Source organism: Amphiura filiformis, chromosome 18 (genome assembly GCF_039555335.1).
Source record: "Amphiura filiformis chromosome 18, Afil_fr2py, whole genome shotgun sequence".
Lineage (NCBI taxonomy): Eukaryota > Metazoa > Echinodermata > Ophiuroidea > Amphilepidida > Amphiuridae > Amphiura > Amphiura filiformis.
In genome coordinates, this window is record NC_092645.1 from 7,557,136 (window position 1) to 7,579,962 (window position 22,827).

At 36.6% G+C, this 22,827-nt stretch overlaps 1 protein-coding gene across 1 annotated transcript; it reads right to left on the bottom strand.

Annotated features, from left to right (window-relative positions):
• Positions 1–2,634: 2,634 nt before the first annotated feature.
• LOC140139717 (uncharacterized) lies at positions 2,635–21,935 on the bottom strand. The gene is made up of 15 exons (XM_072161420.1): positions 21,908–21,935; positions 21,163–21,396; positions 20,072–20,302; positions 16,747–16,992; positions 15,840–16,085; positions 15,065–15,310; positions 13,949–14,188; positions 12,753–13,105; positions 11,249–11,387; positions 9,368–9,582; positions 6,029–6,189; positions 5,216–5,397; positions 3,874–4,187; positions 3,373–3,514; positions 2,635–2,839 (listed from the first exon to the last, which is right to left on the bottom strand). The coding sequence occupies exons 1-15, from the start codon at positions 21,933–21,935 to the stop codon at positions 2,787–2,789; spliced, it is 3,030 nt and encodes a 1,009-aa protein (XP_072017521.1). The 3' UTR covers positions 2,635–2,786.
• Positions 21,936–22,827: the final 892 nt, after the last annotated feature.

Below are 22,827 nucleotides of genomic sequence, written 5' to 3' on the forward strand. Positions count from 1 at the left end.
TCCCGCCATTGTATGGTTGACGATTCGCAGGTTTTTTGCCGCAGGTGGAAAAAACCGCGAAAACCGCTTGGCCAAAACAGTTTTTGCCGGCAAAAATGGCAAAAACTAAAAAAGTGATTTAAAGTTCAGATTTTTCATCTCAAAACGAATTATTAAATTAAAAAATTAATTTCCTGAGTGTAACAAGGCCAGATTTTGTAATTAAAAGTAACATATTAAGAAATTAAATATATGCATTTTCATTGCTCACTGGTGCACTTAACTAATATGTGGCATATCAAATTCAAAACTTTTTCATTTTAAAGACTTGATGAGCCAAATAATATGTTCAATGATTCATTAAAAGTTGTATGTTTTTGAGCTTTCTGTGTACTTGTTAATAGGCTATGTAGGCTCATACGTTCCGGTAAAAACAAGTCAAGCTCAACAGAACTTTTACAAGTTCCGGTAAAAACAAGTCAAGCTCAACAGAGACGGGGGCCGAGATCTTCCGAGAATTTACGACTGTCTTCTAGAAACACCAAAATCATCCAAGTGTGAAGAAGACAGTCAGCCAGTCATTACTGCCTGAGGATGGTAACAGTTAGTGACCGAAAATATTATTAGGTAAATATTTATTTATTTGCCTTCAGTTTTCGTTGAAAGTTTTAAAATTTTCTTGGTTACTTGTTAATATTTGAGTGACTATATATGAGTTTTTGCCATTTTTTGCCATTTTTGCCGGTTTAAACCAGGCAAAAACTGTCAAAAAAAGGTTTTTGCCAGATATTGCCACTTTGCCGGCAAAAAAACAGGTTTTTGCCGGCAAAAACAGAAGCCTGTCTCAAACTTATTGTTTTTCCAAAGTCGGTGAGAGTATTATATCACACATGTGCAGTTGGTGATTGAGGATGTTAGCAAGAAGATTGCCATTAAACAGTTTGTTTGCTCATTACTTTGTAGCACAAAAAGGCTGCTGCAACGTTATTAGTCCCTCGCGGGTTTCTCAAAATGCTTGCTTTTGATACGGTTTGTCACATTACTGATTGAGAAGCTTATTCTGCTTGGAGGCTATTGTACCACGGGTAAAGGGGTACTACACCCCTGTGGTAAATTTGTGGCTACACTGGTAACAAAAGTTTTGTATATTATTGGGGCAAGGGATTCAATTACTAAGCTGAAATTTCAGTGACTCCAGACAAGCGGTTCAGTATATGATAGGAAAATGAGGTACATCCTAGCGGTACCTTATTTCTTATAATAAATAACGAACCGCTTGTCTTGGGTCACTGAAATTCCAGTGTAGTAATTGGATTCCTTGCCCCTATATTATACGTAACTTTTGTTACCAGTGTGTTATTAGTTTTTGAGAAACATGTAAAAATAGACACAAATTTATCGATGGGTGTAGTACCCCCTTAATTGATTTCATTGGTAAATGTGCGATGTGTTAGGTCTAAACAATCTGTCTATGAATATAAATTGCTTGAGTGCAAAGGTATCCCCTTTAGGTTATCAAGCCATTATACATGATGCAGGCACAAACATTTGGTCAAATGCAAAATACTGAAAATATGTGGACACTTCAGGAGAATCGCTCTCATCTTGTGCCTATAGGTTCTAGGATGTTTCAGATGATTTTTCGCACTGAATCATAGAAGATTTCAAGTGTCAGTGCCCTCCAGATGTGTTTTAGAACAAATAATCATAATACTCCTCTTTTTTGTACATTGTTTACCATTCTTGGCATTTGAATCTTAATTATATAGAATAAATTGATATTTGATGTATTTAGTCCATTTTTATGAATTATTCTTAGTTGTCTTGCTCGGACATGAATGCAAACTGAACTTAGAGTTATTTTGTTTTGTCGTAAGGCTTACTTTAAAACCAACTATCAGAAAGTACCTCACACTATTTCATTTACTTAAAGCCATGTAACATTAAAAAAAAATAGACTAGTATTTCTTTTCCATAAAATGTTAGCTTTGACGGTCAGATATGTCCCTTTTTAATTAATTTTTGAGCTGAACAACTGAGGTAAAGCAAAGAAAACGGGAATTTACTACCAGCGCCGATGTCGTCAATGCGTTTCTCTTCATCGGTACGATAATTTGATGTGTGTATGACCGTCCCGCCGCCATGTACGTACTGTGTTATGAACATCGAGTACGGTCGACTAATTAAACGGCGGTTCCTGTGTGTTATTCAAAATCTCGGATTGTGACTAAACTGCAGCACCTAGCTCTTGATTTTTGCAGGGGATGTTATATAGTTTAATAAAGTACTTAACAATTGCGTAAGAAACAGAAGTTTGAAAAATATTGAGGGCACCCTCCTCAGTACAGGAGTTACAATATGGCTTTAATTACATGCATTTTAAAAGCAACTAAATCAGAAAGTGCTTCACAGTATCTTTGTCGCTAAATTACATACGGTTTTTACTTACTGCTATTTTAGGCAAGTTAAAAAAACACGTAACCTTATATAAAAGTAACTAAAGAAGGCGCTTCACAATTTCTTTTTGCTTAATTACATATGATTTTTCTATTAGCACATGTATGACAATAATAAAGGTACTAAAATCTGAATTTTGATAATTTTTACGATCGTCTGGATGAGCATGATGATGAAAGCAAGAAATTTTCTCTCCTTTTCTTACGTAAATTTCGACTTACGTCGTAAAAATCATCACTAGCAAATAAAAGAAAAGGTTTGAAATATCTTAAATACTTTACACACTTTTTGTTCAAAGAGTCTTGCTGAACAAAAAACATTTAATCACGACCCAGTTATCTTCTTTACATCTAGTTGTCATGCGTGTGGACAAAAATAGCAAAGATACTGGCTTCTCCCACATCTGTATGATAAAACAATACATTTGAAATGAACCATTATGTATTTTAGATATTCATTTTCGGCATCTTTTCGCACTCATAATATCATTATTTCAATCCTTTGCGCAAATACGGTTTCAGGATGCAAAACACATTAATATATATATCTTTGAAATTTACTTTTTTAACAAAAACACATTTGTGTTGACAATTGGTATCACTTTTGAAAATCTTGCTTGGAGTTTTTCACTTAATATCCTGTAAATCCTATAAATCCTGTGACGGAACGGCGGACGGAACAAAGTATGTGATTCAAAGGTAATGTCAATTATTGTCAACCCATATGTTTAATGCAATTATTTGGTGTGAGGTTGTTAACACAAGACAAAACAATGTATCTAAAAATAGTGATTATTTAAAAAAAAAATAGGGTATAAAATAACAAATAAACCAATTTATTGGCCCTTTGGGCTCAAACCAATTGAACTACTTCTTAGTATGACTGATAAACGTTTGAGAGGTTAGTAATGAGTTTACTATATAGTAATCCACTAACCTGTATGATATCCCATGACTTCCATTCGCATTGCAGGCCACTCATGCCAGGCTACGGGAATAACACGCAGCAGTCTCGCAAAGATCGTTACTGGAAATCTAATAGCCACTACATCATTGGTGTTTGCATTTGCTCTAAAGATCTTGATCAAACAATAAGTCAAAAAACTTAATTTAAATATGCCATACCTATTATCTTATTCATAAAAAAAGATAGAGAAAATAATTCAACGCACCATATTTTCGTTATACTTAAAATGAATAGTCATATTGAATCTGCTAAAGAGTATAATCGTGACGAAAAATAGGAAATGACTTCAATGATTGTAAAATGGGCCATCTTATTTTCTGTAGGCTTGTTTCTTCTTCATTTAAGCAACGTATTGAAAATAAACTGTGCTGAAAACATAAACGTATTTGACAAATCCCTAAAAAAAGTATTGGAATTATACTAAGAACTTTTTAATTACCCATATATTTCTACAAAATATCAGTTTCTTACCTTATCGATACCTGACTCCATAATTGGTGCCAACGAATTCTCATCATCGCCAGTCTTAATGGATAACTTTGTCACCCACTGTAGAAGTGATCCTGCTCCTTGGGTTCGAATCCCTTTCATACCAACAGCGGAAAGGAAATCAACCTGCAGCCAGTGGTATTTTCTGGAATCATTGGTCAAAGGTGCCCAGAAGTTATCATTATTGAGTCTCACAAACTCTGACAAGCTGGTGTGTGTATTATTAGGATAGTAACTAGATGCTGTAATTTGACTGTCCTTAACAGGTCCAGTTCCAACTCCAAGAGGTTCGATGTCTGCTTATAGGAAAGAAAAAATGTTTTGATTAAAACCAATAGTGGCGAGCAAATTAAAACGCAGCCAGTGAAATGCATTATTTGATGAAGGGTACTGAGAACATACTGCAATAAGCGATATCGGTTCAAAAACGTAGAACATTGTGGTTGTGGTCAATGTCATTCAGGTTGTGGTCAATGCCATTCAGGTGCTCTGCAAAGACTTCAATAGTGACTTTCCAAGTAACAACTGGGGTGCTTCAGGGTGATGTGTTGGTACCTTTCCTGTTCATTGTCCTGGTAGACTACCTTCTGAAGAAATCAACTTCTGGAATTGACGCTGGAATTGGTACCTGTCAAAGAGGCATCCTGCTAGGATGCTGAACATGCTGAATGACCTGGATTTCGCTGATGATATTGTTGGAATCTTCCATTGCCCGGGCCCAGTCACAGCTTACTAGGACTGCAATTGCAGCAGCAGATCTAGGCCTTGTTACCACCGCATCACAGACTTCAAGCACTTGTGTTCCAAGGTAGGCTCCAGTGTTGGTTTATATTACATGGCAGTATGCTTATCAACATTATACATACCTGTGTGCTTTATTTTGTATTATCTTACTAGTGGTAATCTCATTCCAACATTGTTGATTCAAAAGACCACCCAAGTCCAGCATTTAAAATGAACCCCCACGAAGTCCTTGAAATGCTAATCGTCATACCTAATACAGTTTAACCCAATGATTTGCACGTTAAACTTACCATATTGATCAGGTAAATCTAATTGAAGGAATTAAAATGATACACAGATGTTTTTCTCAAAATCACTTCCAATGGACTTGCGTGGGTTTTGAATTCATGTATTCAATTGTAAAACCATTGTGATAAGCAAAAAATTTTTGTTCTTTGTAGCAAATAAAACCAAATAAGACATTTGAATAGAGTAGTATTATTAATTTATTGGGATAATTTAAACTGTATCGTAACCTAGTTAAATGTGGGCATTTTATCCACGCAACATTTACTGTCCAACATCAGCCAAATAACGTTACCTTTCACAGTGCTCCATTTAGTATAGTTATTTGTCAAACTGTAAAGGAAAACTGGTAGAGAATTATTCCTTTCCCAGGGACAAGCTGGTGTAAAGTCATAAGCTACAATCATCCAACCCGTATCTCCTGGGCAGTTATTATATTCCCTACTTATAAACCAACGTCTTCCTACATCCGCATGTCTGTAAAGGAAATTGAAAAGAATCAGTAACGGAAATGCAGAAAAAAACAAAAAAGAAAAGAAAAAGACGAAAACCATCAAACAGTATGCAAGTCGTAGCTACGATAGTTCCTATGTTTAAACCATCGTGGTCCGATAGTTAGATATAAGGCCATACAATAATTGGACGGTTTTCCGTGCCATTACCTGCTACGCCAACAAGGGTTTACCGCAGTGACAAACATTAAGCGAAACTGAACAAAGCCACGAACAAAGCTAACCATTTTAATGAGAAAAAAGTAGCAAGAACCAATATCGTGACCAACAACTTAATATCCCCTCCAAAGGACGTGGTATTGTTGTAGATCATTTGTACATTCTAAGCATACTACAGTCATGGTGGTAGTCTTAATTCTCTCAACTGAAGTCCGAAGAATTTTTTCTTCTGCTAATACTTGTAAGTATCCGCCAAAAAGGATTGCATCCTTGATCTCACGCACCAGTTTTTAAACACATCCGAACAAGATAAATAACATTCAAATAACATTTTACTTCAATTTTGTCCCATAATGTGAATTAGATTTAGAATTGAATGATGATGCGTAAGTGTATTGTTTTGGATTTTTCACGTCGAAATTGTTTCATGCACTTACCCTTCCACAGAAAAGACGTTTTGAGATTCACTTTGAATATCATCATAAGGTGACGAGAGCAAGCGGTCCTTTGAAAACCAATTTAAGCTGTTTGAGCCAGTTCCATTGAAGATGAGAGTTACTAATTCCATACCGGTGTGGTCAAGCAGCACTACAATGACCTGAGAAATGTTACCATTTTGAAGGGAAAAAAACCAAACGCAGAAAAATATTGTAATATTCTCCTTATAGTTATACCATTACGTCTATAAAATGTGGCATATATATTGGTACTCGAAGAATAAAATATATTCTTCGTATTTCGCTTAATTGTGAAGAAAACCATTATGTTAATTTCCTAGTTATTAGCATGATTAATGCTGCTCATTTATCACGCTTCTTTTGTGTAATTTACTTTTGGCAGTCTTCTCTACTCAATTTTATGCTTACAATAAAATTCTTATAATAAAAATAGTATATTTATCTATATTATTTCACTTTCCTACTTTATTTGCAGATATAGAGAAATCCCGTGCTAAGAATATAGCCGCGAGCTCTATAACGCTAGAAAACTGGGTGAAGAGAAGAATATTACCACCTGCCGCCAAAAGACAAAATGACATAAATAAAATAGCCCTAGCTACCACAAAGCCAATATTTTTCAATTGTCATGTGTCCTGTGGGAAGATATAGTCACCAGTATCTACACTCTTCCAGTTGCCATCCCCAACATTGTAAAAGTGGTATAGCATACAGCCAAGCTCTCCGCCTCCGCCGCATTTGTACTAATGATTCTGACTTTTCACAGCATGCTAGGGACCTCAAGAGGAACCTTCCTACTAGGGGACACAGCGCACACAAAGTGCAGCAGGCCATTAACAAGGTCAAATCTCTTCCCAGGTCAGATGTACTGAAGCAGAAGCCCAGAAGTCAGGACACCAAGTTGTCACTTTTCATCCTAACCTCCCTCCTCTCCGCAGCATCACTAATAACAATCACCATATACTTCAAACCTCAGATCGGCTACAACGAGCGGTTCCCGATAACCCCATTCTGGCCTAAAGACGTCCCCGCAATCTTAGAAATCTTCTTGTGAGAGCTGAAGTTCCCCCTCTTTCTGATACTATTCCTTCCACATAACCCGGTACTGTCAAATGTGATTCCAACAGGTGTGTTGTTTGCAAGGACCATATTCAAGAGGATTCTGTCACCAGTAAATCCATCAATTCCTCCCACAGGATCAGGGGCAACATCACATGCACCACATCTAATGTAGTGTATCTCATTTCTTGCAGAGTTTGTGGTATACAGTGTGTGGGAAAAACTAAGACTGCACTTAAGAGGCGGTTTTATGGACACAGGTCCACTGTCAACACCAAGAAGCTTGACACCCCTGTTGGTAATCACTTTAACCTCCCCAACCACTCTATCTCCGACATGATCCTTCAGGGCATTGAGTCTTTAGGTAACCGCCCTGACACCGTCCGTGCCAGCAGGGAGAGATTCTGGATGAAGCGCCTACGTACCATCTAGTCACACGGTCTCAACATCCAAGATGGAAACGACTAACTTGTTTTTCGTTTTCATAATATCCCCCCCCCCCATTTTTTAAATAAATATTTTCCTCCACTTTATTATTTTAGTTTTTATTTCACATTTACTTCTATCATTATGTACATGTAGTTGTATTTTTACCATTCATTTTCATTTTTCTATTCAGCCCATTGTCTTCATTCATTTCCTTATCCCTCTTATTTCCATTCATGACATCCCACTTCCTTCCCCCAATTGATATTTCTCAGGAAACACTTATGTCTTCTATTTTATTGCTAATTTCCTTTACCTTTATGTTCATGTCACTATATATGCATGTTTGTGAGTTGGCTTGTCACTCTGCCTTTGATAAAGATCCTGCTAGGATCGAAAGCTCAGGCCCCTAAAACTTTGAAATTTTACTTAAATAGGCTATTTTTGTGGATAAGCAGTTTACAACAGCTCGCCTTTAAATTTTTCAATTAGAAGAGATGGAGTCAACAGTACAAACACTGAAAACAACAACGTCTATGATCTGGGTACGATAAGATATCCGATGGAATGTTCAAAGCAGGTGGTAGTGCCACTCTTGTTCAAAATAGATACTGCTTGTGAACATTAGAAAATACCAGAAGCCTCGAGTGCAAGTTTTATCATCCCAGAGTTCAAGAACGGTAATAAGAACCATTACACTTCTCATCCAAGAAAAGTCTGCTGTAGAATGATCTAAAATACACCAGAACATCACAGAAAGACCCCTTAAACTGAGAACCAGTATGGATTCAGAAGAGCCAACACCTGGGTTTCATTATCATTGAGGTATAGGACTTTTTATTTTTCCGGAGGAGAGCAGGTAGGGCAACTACTTGATTATACTTCTATGTACATGTTCATACTACATACTCTGAAAATTTTAGAAAATTCGCACGAGTACGGTTTTTTTTAATCACATTTTTGTTCCTAAAATGGGGGTTATAGCGCCCTCAACGGGCACTCTCTCCATAGGGCTACATGTAAAGACCAGTTATAAATAAATGGCCCTAAAATAAAACGGACTCGTGCAAATTTCCTCAAATTTTGCATATGATGTAGATTTAACATCTGGAATGTAATGCAAGTGGTGTCGTTGCTGCTCTTCTAAATTCATTTTTAAAATATCCGCCCCAGGCCAAAGGAACATCTGATGCAGTGTTTTCATTGTTCCACCAATCCTGAACAAAGCAAAAAAGATGTGGTAACTTGCAAACTTGTCCATCTCATTACAATAATGTACTAACAGTCAAAAATGTGTCATGATTGTCAATGACCCGGTCTAGAGTGGTTAAGGTTCAAAGTTGAGGTGGAATTGGACAAGGATGCATGATATCACCAGTCATCATTCAACATGCTCTAGATTTTGCCATGAAAGAGTTACAAGATAAATGACACGGAATAAAAAAAAAACTCAACACTTATCAATTGAGTTCTCGTTAATGGCAGTTACAACTCAAACTCAACAAGTTAATGATCGCAAAGATCGACAGATCAGGTTTGGTTGCTGGTATAACAGTTTGACAACATGCAATATAAATTCTAAACATCTAGGATAAACATGATAAAGGGGCTGTATTACCGGTCTCACAGCGCATGCGTATAGGACTAATTTGGCAGATTTCACTGTTGCTTTGTGTGTTCAAATTCAAATGATACTTGTAATCCTTCCGTCGTCTTATTGTCGCGTTTAAATAATAGCGGACACTCTCTAATCATTCGCAAATCTGATTTTGATGAATAAATCTATGGATATTTTTATTTTAGCAGCTGAAGTCTATGGTAACGATATCCTACCTTATTAATATTCGAAATCTCCCAGTCGCTAGCAAAGGAACTCTTGTAATGTCCTTTGAACGTTGTATTGAGTTGACGTGCTCCAAGTATATCCTCGTTCAAGGATTCGGGTATTTTCCATACTTGGAAAGGGTCATATTCATCTAATCCGTCGCTGTCCATTGCTGCTGTAGCAATGCTAGATACAGCTTTGAACACCAAATGCCATTCAGGATCTAGACCAAACATGAAAAATAAATACCTGCGTGTTATCCAGATTAACCTCAAAGATGGTGATGAGGATTGGGATAGAAGCCTTTGCCGTGACCACCCAATTATTCTGTGAACTTCTATTTATACTATTACCAAACGTGTTATATGAAACGATAGATGCAGCGGCTAAAAACAATACCTTTATTCTCATTTTTAAACACTTCAATTGAAATAAAGAAAATATCATAAGTATTACAAATTTCAATAAAATTAAATCCTACATTTTACAAGGAATTACATAGGGCTTAAAATCGAACAGTCCCGTTGCTGCTATGCGCCTCCGATTAGTTCAAATAGCGAGTACGCGTATCGCGTCGATGCACACATGATGACCCGTGTTAAGGCTACATGCTCTTTTTGGTTGAAATTTTTGGCGGGAAATAATCCCGCCAAAACATTAAAGTAATCTTTTCCCACTTCTAAATATGATAGTCAGGAAATGAATGATGCATCTGGTAGCTTAGATCATAACTTTCATTATACTTAGTTGCAATTATCCCAGATAATTATTGATTTGTTTTTACAGAGTCTTGAATTGTCGATGTTTTTGATCAAAAACATCACTCGGTGTATTTTGAAACTCGGGGCATTAACTCTTCTCAAATTAGCCCCAAATCATAATTTATTATATGCACGTGTAGCAAACACCAATGGGAATAATTGGACGTTGTTTGCGGAGCATACATTTGGTTTGATTTTATTTCACAATAGTTCTAAGGTGAGAATTTTGACCTGACATTTCCTTTTTGGATTTCCAATTTAAATTCATTGATATGTGATATTTTGAATAAATAAAGTGTACGCTCACCTTTCTGCAACACTTTCCGGTATCACTGACCATCTGCTGATAGCCAACATTTTAGCTGAAAACAGTCCCGCCCTATCATTTTTGAACAAAATATGTCTCAAAATTACGTGCATCGCGTGTATATATCGCCACAGCGAGGTAATGAAGAGAGCTATTTACGGTGGGGTATCTATTGTAAGCTATTAGGGTACATGTATATCTTCCCGCAAGTGACAAGATGTGTCAAACAAGTGCATACATAAGGGCGGTATATTCAAACGGTATTGTCTGGATCATTGAGTATCGATTGCGCACGTATACACGGATGTGTGTGGTCCTCCCCAGGTTTTGACATGAATTGCAAATGACGTCGTGAATGACCCAGCGTTTTCATTTTATTATTACAAAATTAATCGTCGTTTATCACGAGTCCTAAGAGTCGTACCAGTTCAATTCATCAAAATTAATTTGTATTAAATGAAAAACAAACAGACAAGTAGAGTCATATGTCTTTCTATGACTGTATTCCTACCAAAATCTGATTTTCAATACACTAGAAACGTGTTGAAAATCGCCTAATGTTAAGCACAGTCACCGTGGCACAATAGGCATCTTTAGCATTCATAGTGCCTTGGCAGTGGTTCGAACCCTGGTGAAAATTTTAGTATTTTTTATTCTTTTTACTAATGCGCTGTGCCGTTTTTCAAACACGCCCCTGAATGAAATTGAAGGGCAAGTACCCTTAAATTGAGTCAAACCTCACGGGTAAGAACCAATAAGATTGCAGGAAAGTGTTTAATAATTTGTCGTATACATTTATTTTACATTATTCTGTAGCTCACCTTCGCATCCTATGAGGTCAAATCGCATTGAGATACGCCCGTGCCACTGCATAGGTTGTATCCTGATAACAGTCGCTCGTACAGGTGAAGGAAATGGTCTAGTAACAACAGTGTCCTGATCAGTATTGCCAGCGAAAACCTGAATAGGAAATTAATACAAGTTTCTCATCATAGTCTGATCAAAATCTTTCATACTCAGGGCCGTTCCGACCATTAGGCCAGGTGAGGCGGTCGCTTAGGGCGGCAAACGCAAAGGGGCGCAAAAAAAAGGCGAGAAAAGAAAAAACGGGACTGGGGAAAGAAAAGGGAAGAAAAAATGAGGGCGGATAAAAAGAAAAAATGAGAGGGATAAAAATACAGAAAAGAAGGAAAACGGTCGTGGGCAGTATGCAAATAGGTAAAAACACTTTTTGGTATGCTTTGGTGGGGCGACAGGGAGTGGCTTTGCCTAGGGCGGCAAAATCCCTAGGAACGGCCCTGTCCATACTTATATAGGGTTCAAAAGAAATACCCCCCCCAAAATACAAAACATTTCTTTGCATAACTTGACATACATTTTGTTGATTTGAAAAATTCAAAAAGCTGTGAATAGAGGAATCGTTTTTCAACCCTCACAAAGTTGTTTCATTTGCAAAAACAATATTTTTGGTCAAAAATAATCACATTTTTCAAAAATAATGCTTATAACTGTGCGATAGTTACGAGTCACGTGGGATATGGTAGCATTATCGAACTGCGAGCTGCGCGTAAAATTGCCTACCCTTCTCCCCTAACCCTCTTAGCTCTCCCCTCTAGAAGAAATCGTTTGCCCCCTCACGAACTGCCAACAATTACTTTCACCACCCCTTTGGCTTGCAATAAATATCATCCCACTCCAATCCACACCTACATTACTTTCATCTGACCTCATATTTATTGCACAGCCCACTTAAACGTTTCTTTTCTGGGCTCTTTGTGTCGTCATTTTGACCTAACGAAATTTAGTAACCCTTCATTTGTACTAAAATGTTTGAATTTATACTCAAATTTAATCCCTTTGCTTGGTGAGTTTTGCATATTTGCAACCCAGGTGAAGAAACAATCTGGTTTGACTTGATAACATCTAGGCTCTTTCGATTCAACTCAGATGTTTGTTCTCCACAATTCCTTCTTCAATATAAAGCACCTATGCAGCGATTTTAGAGTTTTGTCTAGTTTGACAAAAAAATCGAAGTGCTTTACAAATGCGGTAGATACAATAAATGTCATATCAAACGGACAAATAGAATGCTCTTTTAAAAAGAGACCAGTCATTGCATCTAGTAAAGATTTCTTACCATATTTGTTAAATAAGATCTAATCTTACAAATCGCAATCTAAATGAGGCGGTTCTCCTCGTCTCTTTGGATTCAAGGGAGTTAATCAGATAACTAAAGGATAATTTTTAGGGTCTTGTCTTTTTTAACAAGGAAGATGAACAATCCGTACGTATATAGAAGCCAAGATACTATGCATTATTTCATACCATATCGTCCTGCTTATTAAGTGTCTGTACATATATCCAGTCCACACCATAGGTTTTATATTGCACTTTGAATTTGGTCACCCACCGGTCGTATCCATTCCTTCCTTGAATCATCACTCCACTGACCCACATAACGGCGCGTAGGTTGACTTGGATCCATTGGTTGACATTATCGATTGCAGCGATCCATGCTCCGGCGGAACGTGTTCCGGTAATTGATCTTTGATGATTCAACCTTGCATTATGAGGACCGCATCTATTATTGTAAGCTGCCTTCCTCCAAACACTAGACGCTGTGATTTGCTCGTCTTCAATCCGACTATCTTCCATTCCAAGTTGTTGCAGGCAATTATCTAAGTTGGATAAATTTATAGTAAAATCTTTCCTTTACCAGGAATTAAAAAATATGGTACAACTTAACCAGTTGCTTGATTAGGACTAATTGCCTGTTCATATTATGTCATTCATTCTCCTAACATTTCAAATATGTTTCGAATATCAATTGGGTGACAATTATAACATTATTAGCGTTTCTAATTGTAAAGTGCAATGATCATGTTTTTGAAATTTCGCTATATAAAAGCCGTTGTATGTATTTGAGGAATATAATCGAGAACTCGAGAATTTACAAAGCAACATAATGCGGTGTAATCAGAGTTGTAAACAATATTGAAATAAAGAATATACAATAAAATTGGGTGTTGTTTCGTTTCATTGATAAAATCCTACAATCATCATTTTTGTTTCTAATTTCATTCTGTATTGACACTCATACATTGGTTTCGGTGTTCTATAAATTAAAGAAGGAGGGACACTCCCATTTAGGAGGTAACGCATAGGGACGTTACATTATGACCCCCTTTTCGTTATCTAAATGCCATAATTTTCCAATTTGAACAATGACTCCCATTTATCACCGATTTCATTCCATGATTACATTCTTATATTTACATAACACAGCCACTTGAAGTCATATACAACTAGGAATTCAATGTTCGAGAGTTCTGTGGGACTGTTTTTGCTAATTTTTTTATTAAATCCATGTGTTTCATCAAATGCCCTCTAATTTAGGTCCAAAAGGCCGTCTTCTTCACCCAAAGACCCCATATTTTTATCTCAGTACGAAAGTCTGTACCTTACACTTGTATCGATTTCATATTGAAGTACCCGTCCTACCGCCCCACCCTCAATCTTACCAACAACGTAAAATGAGCAACTTTCCTGATTCCCATATTCATCCACAGCTGTACACGTCACATGTTTTTGTCCATTGCTAAAGTTAACAGTTCCCGATGGAGGGTCACAAGTAACTGTAGGGGTATGACCAGAGTTATCGGTAGCCATAGGTTCTTCCCATGCGGTCATAGATGTCAATGATCCAAGACTTGTGTTGATTGCTTGATCTGGGCAGTGCGCCAATGAAGGAGCTTCATTATCTGATTTAGATACGCATTACAGAGTGAAATGTTATCCCGATAATTTCAAGTTTAAGGCAATTTAGCTATGTAATTTAGCCATTGATTAGCACGTTAAAACTAGCGTCGTGATTTCGTTGATTAGAACACAAAAGTGCAACTTTTGATTTCTTTTCTTCCTGAATTTTGACGTCTTTGTTTAGGATATGCAGGGGTGAACATAACTGGTCCTTAATTCTTTTGCTTACTGTATTTTCATTTTTACAAACAAAAATTAATCCCGGGATTGCTTTGTCCAAAACAGTCCCAAAACATTACCGAGAATAAAATCCCACATTATAATGAGTTTTTTATATTCTCCAACCCGTTCCCGTGTGACCTTTGAAAAATTATGTTTTCATTCATATTACAATGCTGAGCAAATCGAAAGAATATTGTAGTCTTGAAAGGATATTGAAGGAAATAGGTCGTTTCAAGTCTTTGATTTACAAATTGTAACTAGCAGACTTTAGTTTTTGTAATCTGCTGTATTCCATTCATGGTAAACTACTGATAATAATGAAAATAAAAGGAATATGTATCAAGAAATAAATGTACTACATTTGTAATAATAATTTGTACTAAATAAAGAATTTTTATCATATTTGTCACATAAATCACATAAATCACTATTCAGCATCAGACATCAATGAGTAAGGGATTGTAATCAATTGTATAACTATGGTAAGATATCAGGAAGTTCATTTCTGAAGATAACTGCTGTGTTTTATTTTGATGGGTTCCATAATTGTATAATGTACTTGCCTTTCTTCAGTTCAGAAATGCGTTCAAATGTGACCAATGACTATGTGTTTATTTATATTACCATGCTGAGCATAACAACAAAGATGATCTTACCTTTGACATCAACGTTAACTGTGCAACTTGCTCTATTTCCATATCCATCTGAAGCCGTGCACGTTACAGGCGTCTGCCCAATAACAAAGTAATTTCCAGATGGTGGATCGCAGGTCACTGTGGGTTTGTCACCGGAGTTATCGGTAGCAGCAGGCCCTTGCCATACAATCATTGCGGTCGCTTGGCCTGGATCTGTGTTGGTTATGTGATTTACAGGGCAAGACACCAAAACAGGATCTTCATTGTCTGATGATAAACAATTACACAAATGGAAATGTTTAAATTGAAAACGTTCAATTAGCATGTTTCTGTTTTGGGTTTGTCTTGTTTACTGACGACACAACAATAAAACATTTACATAAAAATAACGTCAGTAAATGCTCTAGATACCGAATTTGAACAAGTTTAAAGCCAACCGATTGGCAGTAAATGCTACGAAAAAATATTTTGTCTTATGGGTACATACAAAACACAAATTATGTTAATACTAATATTGCCTATATTATTCTAGATAATGCGAAATGCGAAGAATCGTTCATGAAACCACTTCTTAGATTATAAACTCACATACTTTATTCTGGAAAGAATATTGTAGTCTAAATGACTACATGGTTTGAAGGGAAATAGGGGAAACTATTTTCCCGAGGTTATGTTGATTGATCCTATGATAATGTATTTGTCTATCTTCTGAAACTGTATGCTTTACCCTGTGGCCAATGACCATGTTTATATATCTTATATACCACGCTGCTTAAAACAACAAAGATGATCTTACCTTTGACATCAACATTAACTGTGCAACTTGCGCTATTTCCATATCCATCTGAAGCCGTGCACGTTACAGGCGTCACTCCAATAACAAAGATATTTCCAGATGGTGGATCGCAGTTCACTGTGGGCTTGTCACCCGAGTTGTCGGTAGCAGCAGGCCCTTGCCATTCAATCATTGCGGTCGCTTGGCCTGGGTCTGTGTTGGTTGCTTGATTTACAGGACAGGACGCCAAAACAGGATCTTCATTGTCTGATGATAAACAATTACACATATGGAATTGCTCAAATTAAAAGCACGGATGTTTTGTATTGTTTGCTGACGACACAACAATAACACATTTACCATTTTTACAGAAAAATAACGTCAGTAACTGTTATAGATCTGTGTTGGTTGTGTGCTTTACAGGGCAGGACGCCAAAACAGGATCTCCATTGTCTGATGATAAACAATCACACAAATGGAATTGCTTAAATTGAAAGCTTTCAATTAGCATGTTTCTGTTTTGGATTTGTCATAGATTTGAAATATAATTGCATGAATTGAAATCTTCCAATTAACACGTTTGTGTTTTGGGTTTGTCTTATTTGTTAATGACACAACAATAACACATTTACAGAAACATAACATCAGTAAATGCTATAGATACAGAATATTGTACCATATTTGTCAGATAAAATACTGTTCTGCATTTGACATCGATGAGTGAGGAATCATTGTAAGCATGTATATAAAATTTTGGTAAGAAATCGGGAAGTTCATTTCTGGATATAATAACTACCGTGCTTTATTTCGATGGATGCCATAATTATATAATGTATTTTCCTATCTTCTAAAACGCGTTGCCATGTGACCAATGACTATGTGTTTAGTCATATTACCATGCTGATCGAAACAACAAACACAATCTTACCTTTGACATTAACGTTGAATGCGCAGCTTGCGTTATTTCCATATCCATCTGAAGCCGTGCATGTTACAGGCGTCTGCCCAATAACGAAGTTATTTCCAGATGGTGGATCGCAATTGACTGTGGGGTTGTCACCCGAGTTATCGGTAGCAACAGGCCCTTGCCATGCAATCATTGCAGTCGCTTGGTCTGGATCTGTGTTGGTTGATTGATTTACAGGGCAGGACGTCAAAACAGGATTTTCATTGTCTGATGATAAACAATTACACAAATGGAATTACTTGAATTGAAAGCTTTCAATTAGCATGTTTCTGTTTTGGATTTGTCTCGTTTGCTGACGACACAACAATAAAACATTTCCACAAAAATAACGTCAGTAAATGCTATAGATACAGAAATCGAAAAAGATTAAAGCCAACAGATTGGCAGTAAATGCTAGGAAGACATATTTTGTCTTGATGGGTACATTACCAAAAACAAATTATATTAATACTAATATTGCCTGTATTATTCTAGATAATGCAAAACGTGAACGTGTAAGAAAAACAAAATTCTTGGAATTATTGATTGACAAATCGTTCATGAACCACATAGATTCTTTAAGGGTTCTCTATAAACTCAAATACTTTATTCTGGAAAGAATAGCGTTGTCTCTGGCAAGAAGCCTTAAAGAAAATAAGTATTGAAGAATATATGTCGTTTGAAGTCTTTGATTTACACATTTTAAGTAGCAGACTAAACTGTTCTAATTCCATTCATGGTAAACTAATGATAATAATGAAAATAATTGTAAATAAATGGACTACATTTGCACACTTATTTGTACTAAGGGAGTGTTCATTAATACTTTGGTAGGGGGGGCTGGTCTAACTCAAATTTTTCCCTCAAAAACTTTTTGACCCCCCCCTCGATGGACCACTTAACTTTTTGACCCCCTCTTTTGACAGACAAAACTGTTTTGACCCCCCCCATTATCGTATAACAAACATAGGCCCTACTTAATAGTGTTGTTTCCAGTGGTGTGGTATCTGGGTCACATGTCATTGAGGGAGGCAAATGTTTGAAACATTCTCGGTGGGACAATTGCACATGAAATACAAGCACAAGGAAATTTTCATTTTTTTAAATTTAGATTTGTCCCAAATCAGGGGGTTATCTGATTTTACAGGGATAAATGAAATCGAGGATTTATTTGGAGGTTCATAGGCACATCAGCATAATTTGGATCCATGGCTATTATGATAGTACGAATGCGCGCAAACCGCGCCAAACATTTGGCCATATTGAAGCTTGAATGGTCAAATATTGTTAAAATTGGAACTAATTTATGCAAAAAGCTAATGGTCAAGTATGAGATTAATTTGGTCACGCAAATGTACACAGGTATCAGTTTTTGGCCCCCAAAGACCGTGATACCAATTTATTTGCAATATTTTCTTGATTTAGTTGTATTTTGATCAGATTGGTACATATTCATATTTGTAGCCTAGGGGGCCTACTTTGAAGAGATATAAAATTCTATGATAAAAGTGCGAGTATTTCTTAGACCAACCCAGACGTTGCATGTTGCTGATCATCTTTAATGTTATATAATTAATAGATATGTGTACACTAAGTGCCATCATTTTTTCAAACAAAAGCACTGAAAACCCCAACTAGGCTATGTTAAAAGTGATATAGAGGGTCTCAATGCGCGCGAAGCGCGCAAAAATTTTGGGTTTGGAAGAAGAAAACTTTTTTGTCCCCCCTTTCCTACCACCTAAAACTTTTTGGTCCCCCTCTTTTAAGGTCCAAAACTTTTTGGCCCCCCCTCCTTTTACCAGCCCCCCCACCAAAGTATTTCTGAACACTCCCTAACAATAGGAAATAGAATTTTCATCATATTTGTCACATAAATTACTCTCCCGCATCAGGCATCAATGAGTGAGGGAGCAACTTTAAGCCTATAAAGCAGCTGCATAACTTTGGTAAGAAATCTGGAAATCATTTTTGGAGATAACTGCTGTTTTTTATTTTGATCGATCTCATAATAATGTATTTGTCTATCTTCTGATACCGTATGCGTTTACCCCTGCGACCAATGACTGTGTGTTTATTCATCTTACCATGCTGCTTAAGGTTATTAATTATTTTAAACTGTTGTGGTAGTTCACAGCATCTTACGAATGGCAGTGAGCTTTGGCAAAACCTGTATTGCTCAATTCATAGCGAGTGTGTAGAAGAATTAAAATATCACAGATATACTTTTATAGGTGCTGCGGTTCTTGAGTTACGTTGTAAAGAGGGCTGAAACAACAACACTTTTGTAAAACGTACATAACTCATTAACAACAATAAATTAAGCAAGTTTGCAAAGTATATGATTTGCAGAATGAACGTTTACAAAATATGAAGGTGTTATTTTTCAATAATATATTGATTTAGATAATGAAAATCGATTTTTGGGTCGCTTCGACCAACAATATCTCGTCTACCCTTAAAACAACACAGACGATCTTACCTTTGACTCCAACTCTAATATAAATAAAATAAATAAATAAATTTTGGATTTATAAAGCGCCTTTCTCCAGATCTTAGAGGACCCAAAGCGCTGTAATTTCGCTGCAATGGTGAATCATCACAATCACGTCGCATCAACTAGGCCAGTTGCTGCCGTACAGCGCACACCTATCCGCATTTAGATTGTAACACCCACCAATTATCTGTGCAGCTCCCCAAATTCCATTGGGTGAAGGAAGTTTTTGATAACCAAACAACTAATCACCGATTTTTGCGAAACAGGAGGAAACCGGAGATCCCGGAGAAAACCTGCGAAATCGAGCATGGAATCGGGATAAACCAAGTGCACATGAGTCCTTGGGCCGTACCGATATGCCCAACTTACTGGATGTTTTTTTAATTTATTCCCCTACAATTTGCACGCACGTTAAAAAAAAATTAAAAGCCGGCCATAAATATGTATGCTTCTTTTACAGAGAAAGAACAGCTTTAAAGTAAAGGTAAAATATGGCAGTTGGTCCAAATCTAGCTAACATAAAATGTGCCGACATTCTATCTAAATTTAGATGTCGCGTGAACAAATATTAAACTTGGGTATCGCTGTAAAATGTAATATAAAATCAGAACGATAAATGCTAATTGGTTCATTTTTCACACAAGGTCACTATGAATATACCATGTATGTAAAGTTTTAAAACCTAACAATTTTTTCCAACCTGGTTCTTAAATAAAGATGGATTCTTTAAATCACCCATAAACATGATAAATATGATTTCATGTTCGTTTCATGCTTCTTTACATGCTTTTCTTTGTTCGTATTCAATCTCACCTTCGACTATTACGTCAAAACGACATGTCTTCATGATCCCTCTTCTGTCAAAGGCTTTACACACAACTGAGGCGTTTCCAATATTGAAATTGGTTCCAGAAGGTGGATAACAGGTTGCCTTATAGACGTAATCAGTAGAATCAGTAGGTACGGGGTCCAGCCACTGAACCATAGCTGTTGCTTTGCCTTGGTCTGTTTTAGTTTCTCCTCTACTTTCAGGGCATGTGAAATCTTTACATCAAAATAGAAGTTTGAGAGGGTGTTTGAGAGGTCATAACTTTAGCACAATTAACTATTAGAACGTGTTGAGAATTTTGTTATCAAAATGCAGAATGCTGGCCTCATGGGAAGAACGACAAACAACCGACAAACAAAAGACAGACCAGCCAGATGGTCGATTCTACTCTCCCAAAAATAAAAACACAATATACCAAAAACTACAGGCATAAAAATGAATCACCTTCTGGGGCAAAATATAACCTTGAAAGTGTGATCAGGACACAAACAAAATATAGCTTATACACATAAGCAACAAGATTAAAAAGATAACAATTAAAAAGATGTGTTTTGAGAAGATTTTAAAAAGTGTCGATGGACGGAGCTTGGCGAATGGTCAAGATGATTGCTACGTGTTGGTGCCGCTGTCGCATGTGCTCGCATAAGGCTAAACGGCTGAAACGGCAAATTCATTTTTTATTTTTTCAAAAAGTTTTTTTAAAGTTTTGTGGCGTAAAATCATGAAATTCTGAGACAAATTTGGAAGAAAAGTTACTTGATTCGATACTCGTTTGTTTAGGTATAAAACAATTGATGTTTGTACTTCAATTGTGTTTAATCAACCACAATTTCATACTGTGTACTTTTAAACACTCGAAAATGACATCTTAGTTCAGAATTTTGTTTTAAAAATATCTTTAAAAAATCTTTTTAAAAAAAACTCATTCCGCATTCCGCATTTTTGAAACTGCCATGGGGTTTGAGACATAGCCTAACATTCTTTTTTTAGCCTAAAAGAAGGAAATGGAAAAGTGAGATGGAGAAGAAGATACTAATGATGAAGAAGAAATTACAGTCGTAATTATAATTCTTACTCATGCAGTCCAGGTTATAATGTTTCATGATCATGCTAATATTACTTGTTGCCAACGGATGGTCTACATAAACTGGTGTAAAACGTCGCATAGGTCTAATCGTATTCGCTCCTCCATATATGACACTGGTGCATTGACATGGATCCGGATACGGCAGAGCCCAACGCCAAACATGCTTATCATCGTGTTCTCGTCCAACTGAACACTTATGTGCCTCAATAAAACTGAATTGATCTAAAAAACAGCAAGAGCAACATTATTATAATAAGAAGAAGAACAATAGAATATTCATTATTAAGATTTCTCATCCATCTGGAAGGAATTGACTTGTAAAGCAGTTGACTGCTCAGTGCCAATGGTGGGTAAGTGCAATAACTGTCATGTGTAGCTGCCATGTGTAGATGAGTTCAATATACTCTGTGTAACTTGCATAATGTTCAAAAGGCAGCTATTGCACTTACCCAGTTCCGGCACTGAGCAGTCGCAGTATCTTGTTTATAGCCTTTTTGTATGTTTGTTTGAGTTTGTTTTTTTAATTTTTGCTGTGTTTCTTATTTGTGTCTTTGTATTCATGGTCTTTGTTTTTGTCTTCAAATGAGTCGGAACATATTTTCATTGGTTGATATGATATATGCGATACGTCACGAGAAGTCTGGCTATTTGCTCACAGATAGCTTCAAATTAGAGTGCGTAACAATCGTGTGCAAATTCTAAGCTAGAGTTCTCGAGTAACATGTTTTCTTACGTACATCATCTACAATGCTCTTACTCATCGTCGCTGGGTGGTAAAACCCTCGTATGTAATATTCTCAAATGCAAAACATACTATGGGCCCAGTACATAAACCCAGTAGCGTAGCCAGCGAGGGGCAGGGGCTGATTGCCTCCCTGACAAAGAAAAATGAAAGAGAAAGTTCCCCCTGACAATATATTGTAAAACCCGGTTGTAAAATACTATTTTATTTTGCGTTACCCGCGCACATTGTACCAATAAAGGCCTTTATGAAAGCGCAAAGCCCGGGGGCGCAAAGACTTTACTTGTACAGTCTCTCTAAAAAACGGTATCCCATCAATAATAATCGTGTGCAAATTCTAAGCTAGAGTTCTCGAATAAACGTGTTTTCTTACGTACATCATCTAAAATGTTATCACCAGGGGCAAAATGATTTGCACGGAAAAAATAGCCAATTCCGCAGAAAAAAAAGCAAAATGCGCGAAAAAAATTTCACAGAGATTGCGCAGAACTTTTATACAAAAACACATGTCAAAATATGAAATTATATACCGTGTCATGTAGGGTATATGCATATTTAGCATTATGATATCTAAATCACATAATTTGTGGCAATTTTGACCACTTTAGGCATTGTGGCGGCCATTTTGATAAGTGCCCTCTATCCTACCATTTGACCATTTTATACTTTTTACATGCTTCGAAGTACAAACAAAACAAAGAAAAACACTTTCAAATCATATGTCCCGTGATTTGGTAATCTCACCCCTAATAAGTACATCCCACAAAATTAAAGAAGTGCCCCAATACGCCAAAATAAGCAACACTGGTACGAGACAAATTATCAAATGGTTACATTCATGTGTTTATCGTTACAATACTGTGACGCTTCAAACGAGGCTGATATTTCAATACAGACAAATAAAAGATCAC

Excerpts from the sequence above, each read along its gene's own strand:
- LOC140139717 (XM_072161420.1), bottom strand. The coding sequence starts at position 21,935 with ATGAGTAAGAGCATTGTAGATGATGTAC. Across the intron at positions 20,303-21,162 it reads TTATAACCTGGACTGCATGA|ATTTCACATGCCCTGAAAGT; the intron begins GTAAGAATTATA and ends TTTGATGTAAAG. Across the intron at positions 2,840-3,372 it reads AGTCATGGGATATCATACAG|ATGTGGGAGAAGCCAGTATC; the intron begins GTTAGTGGATTA and ends TTTATCATACAG.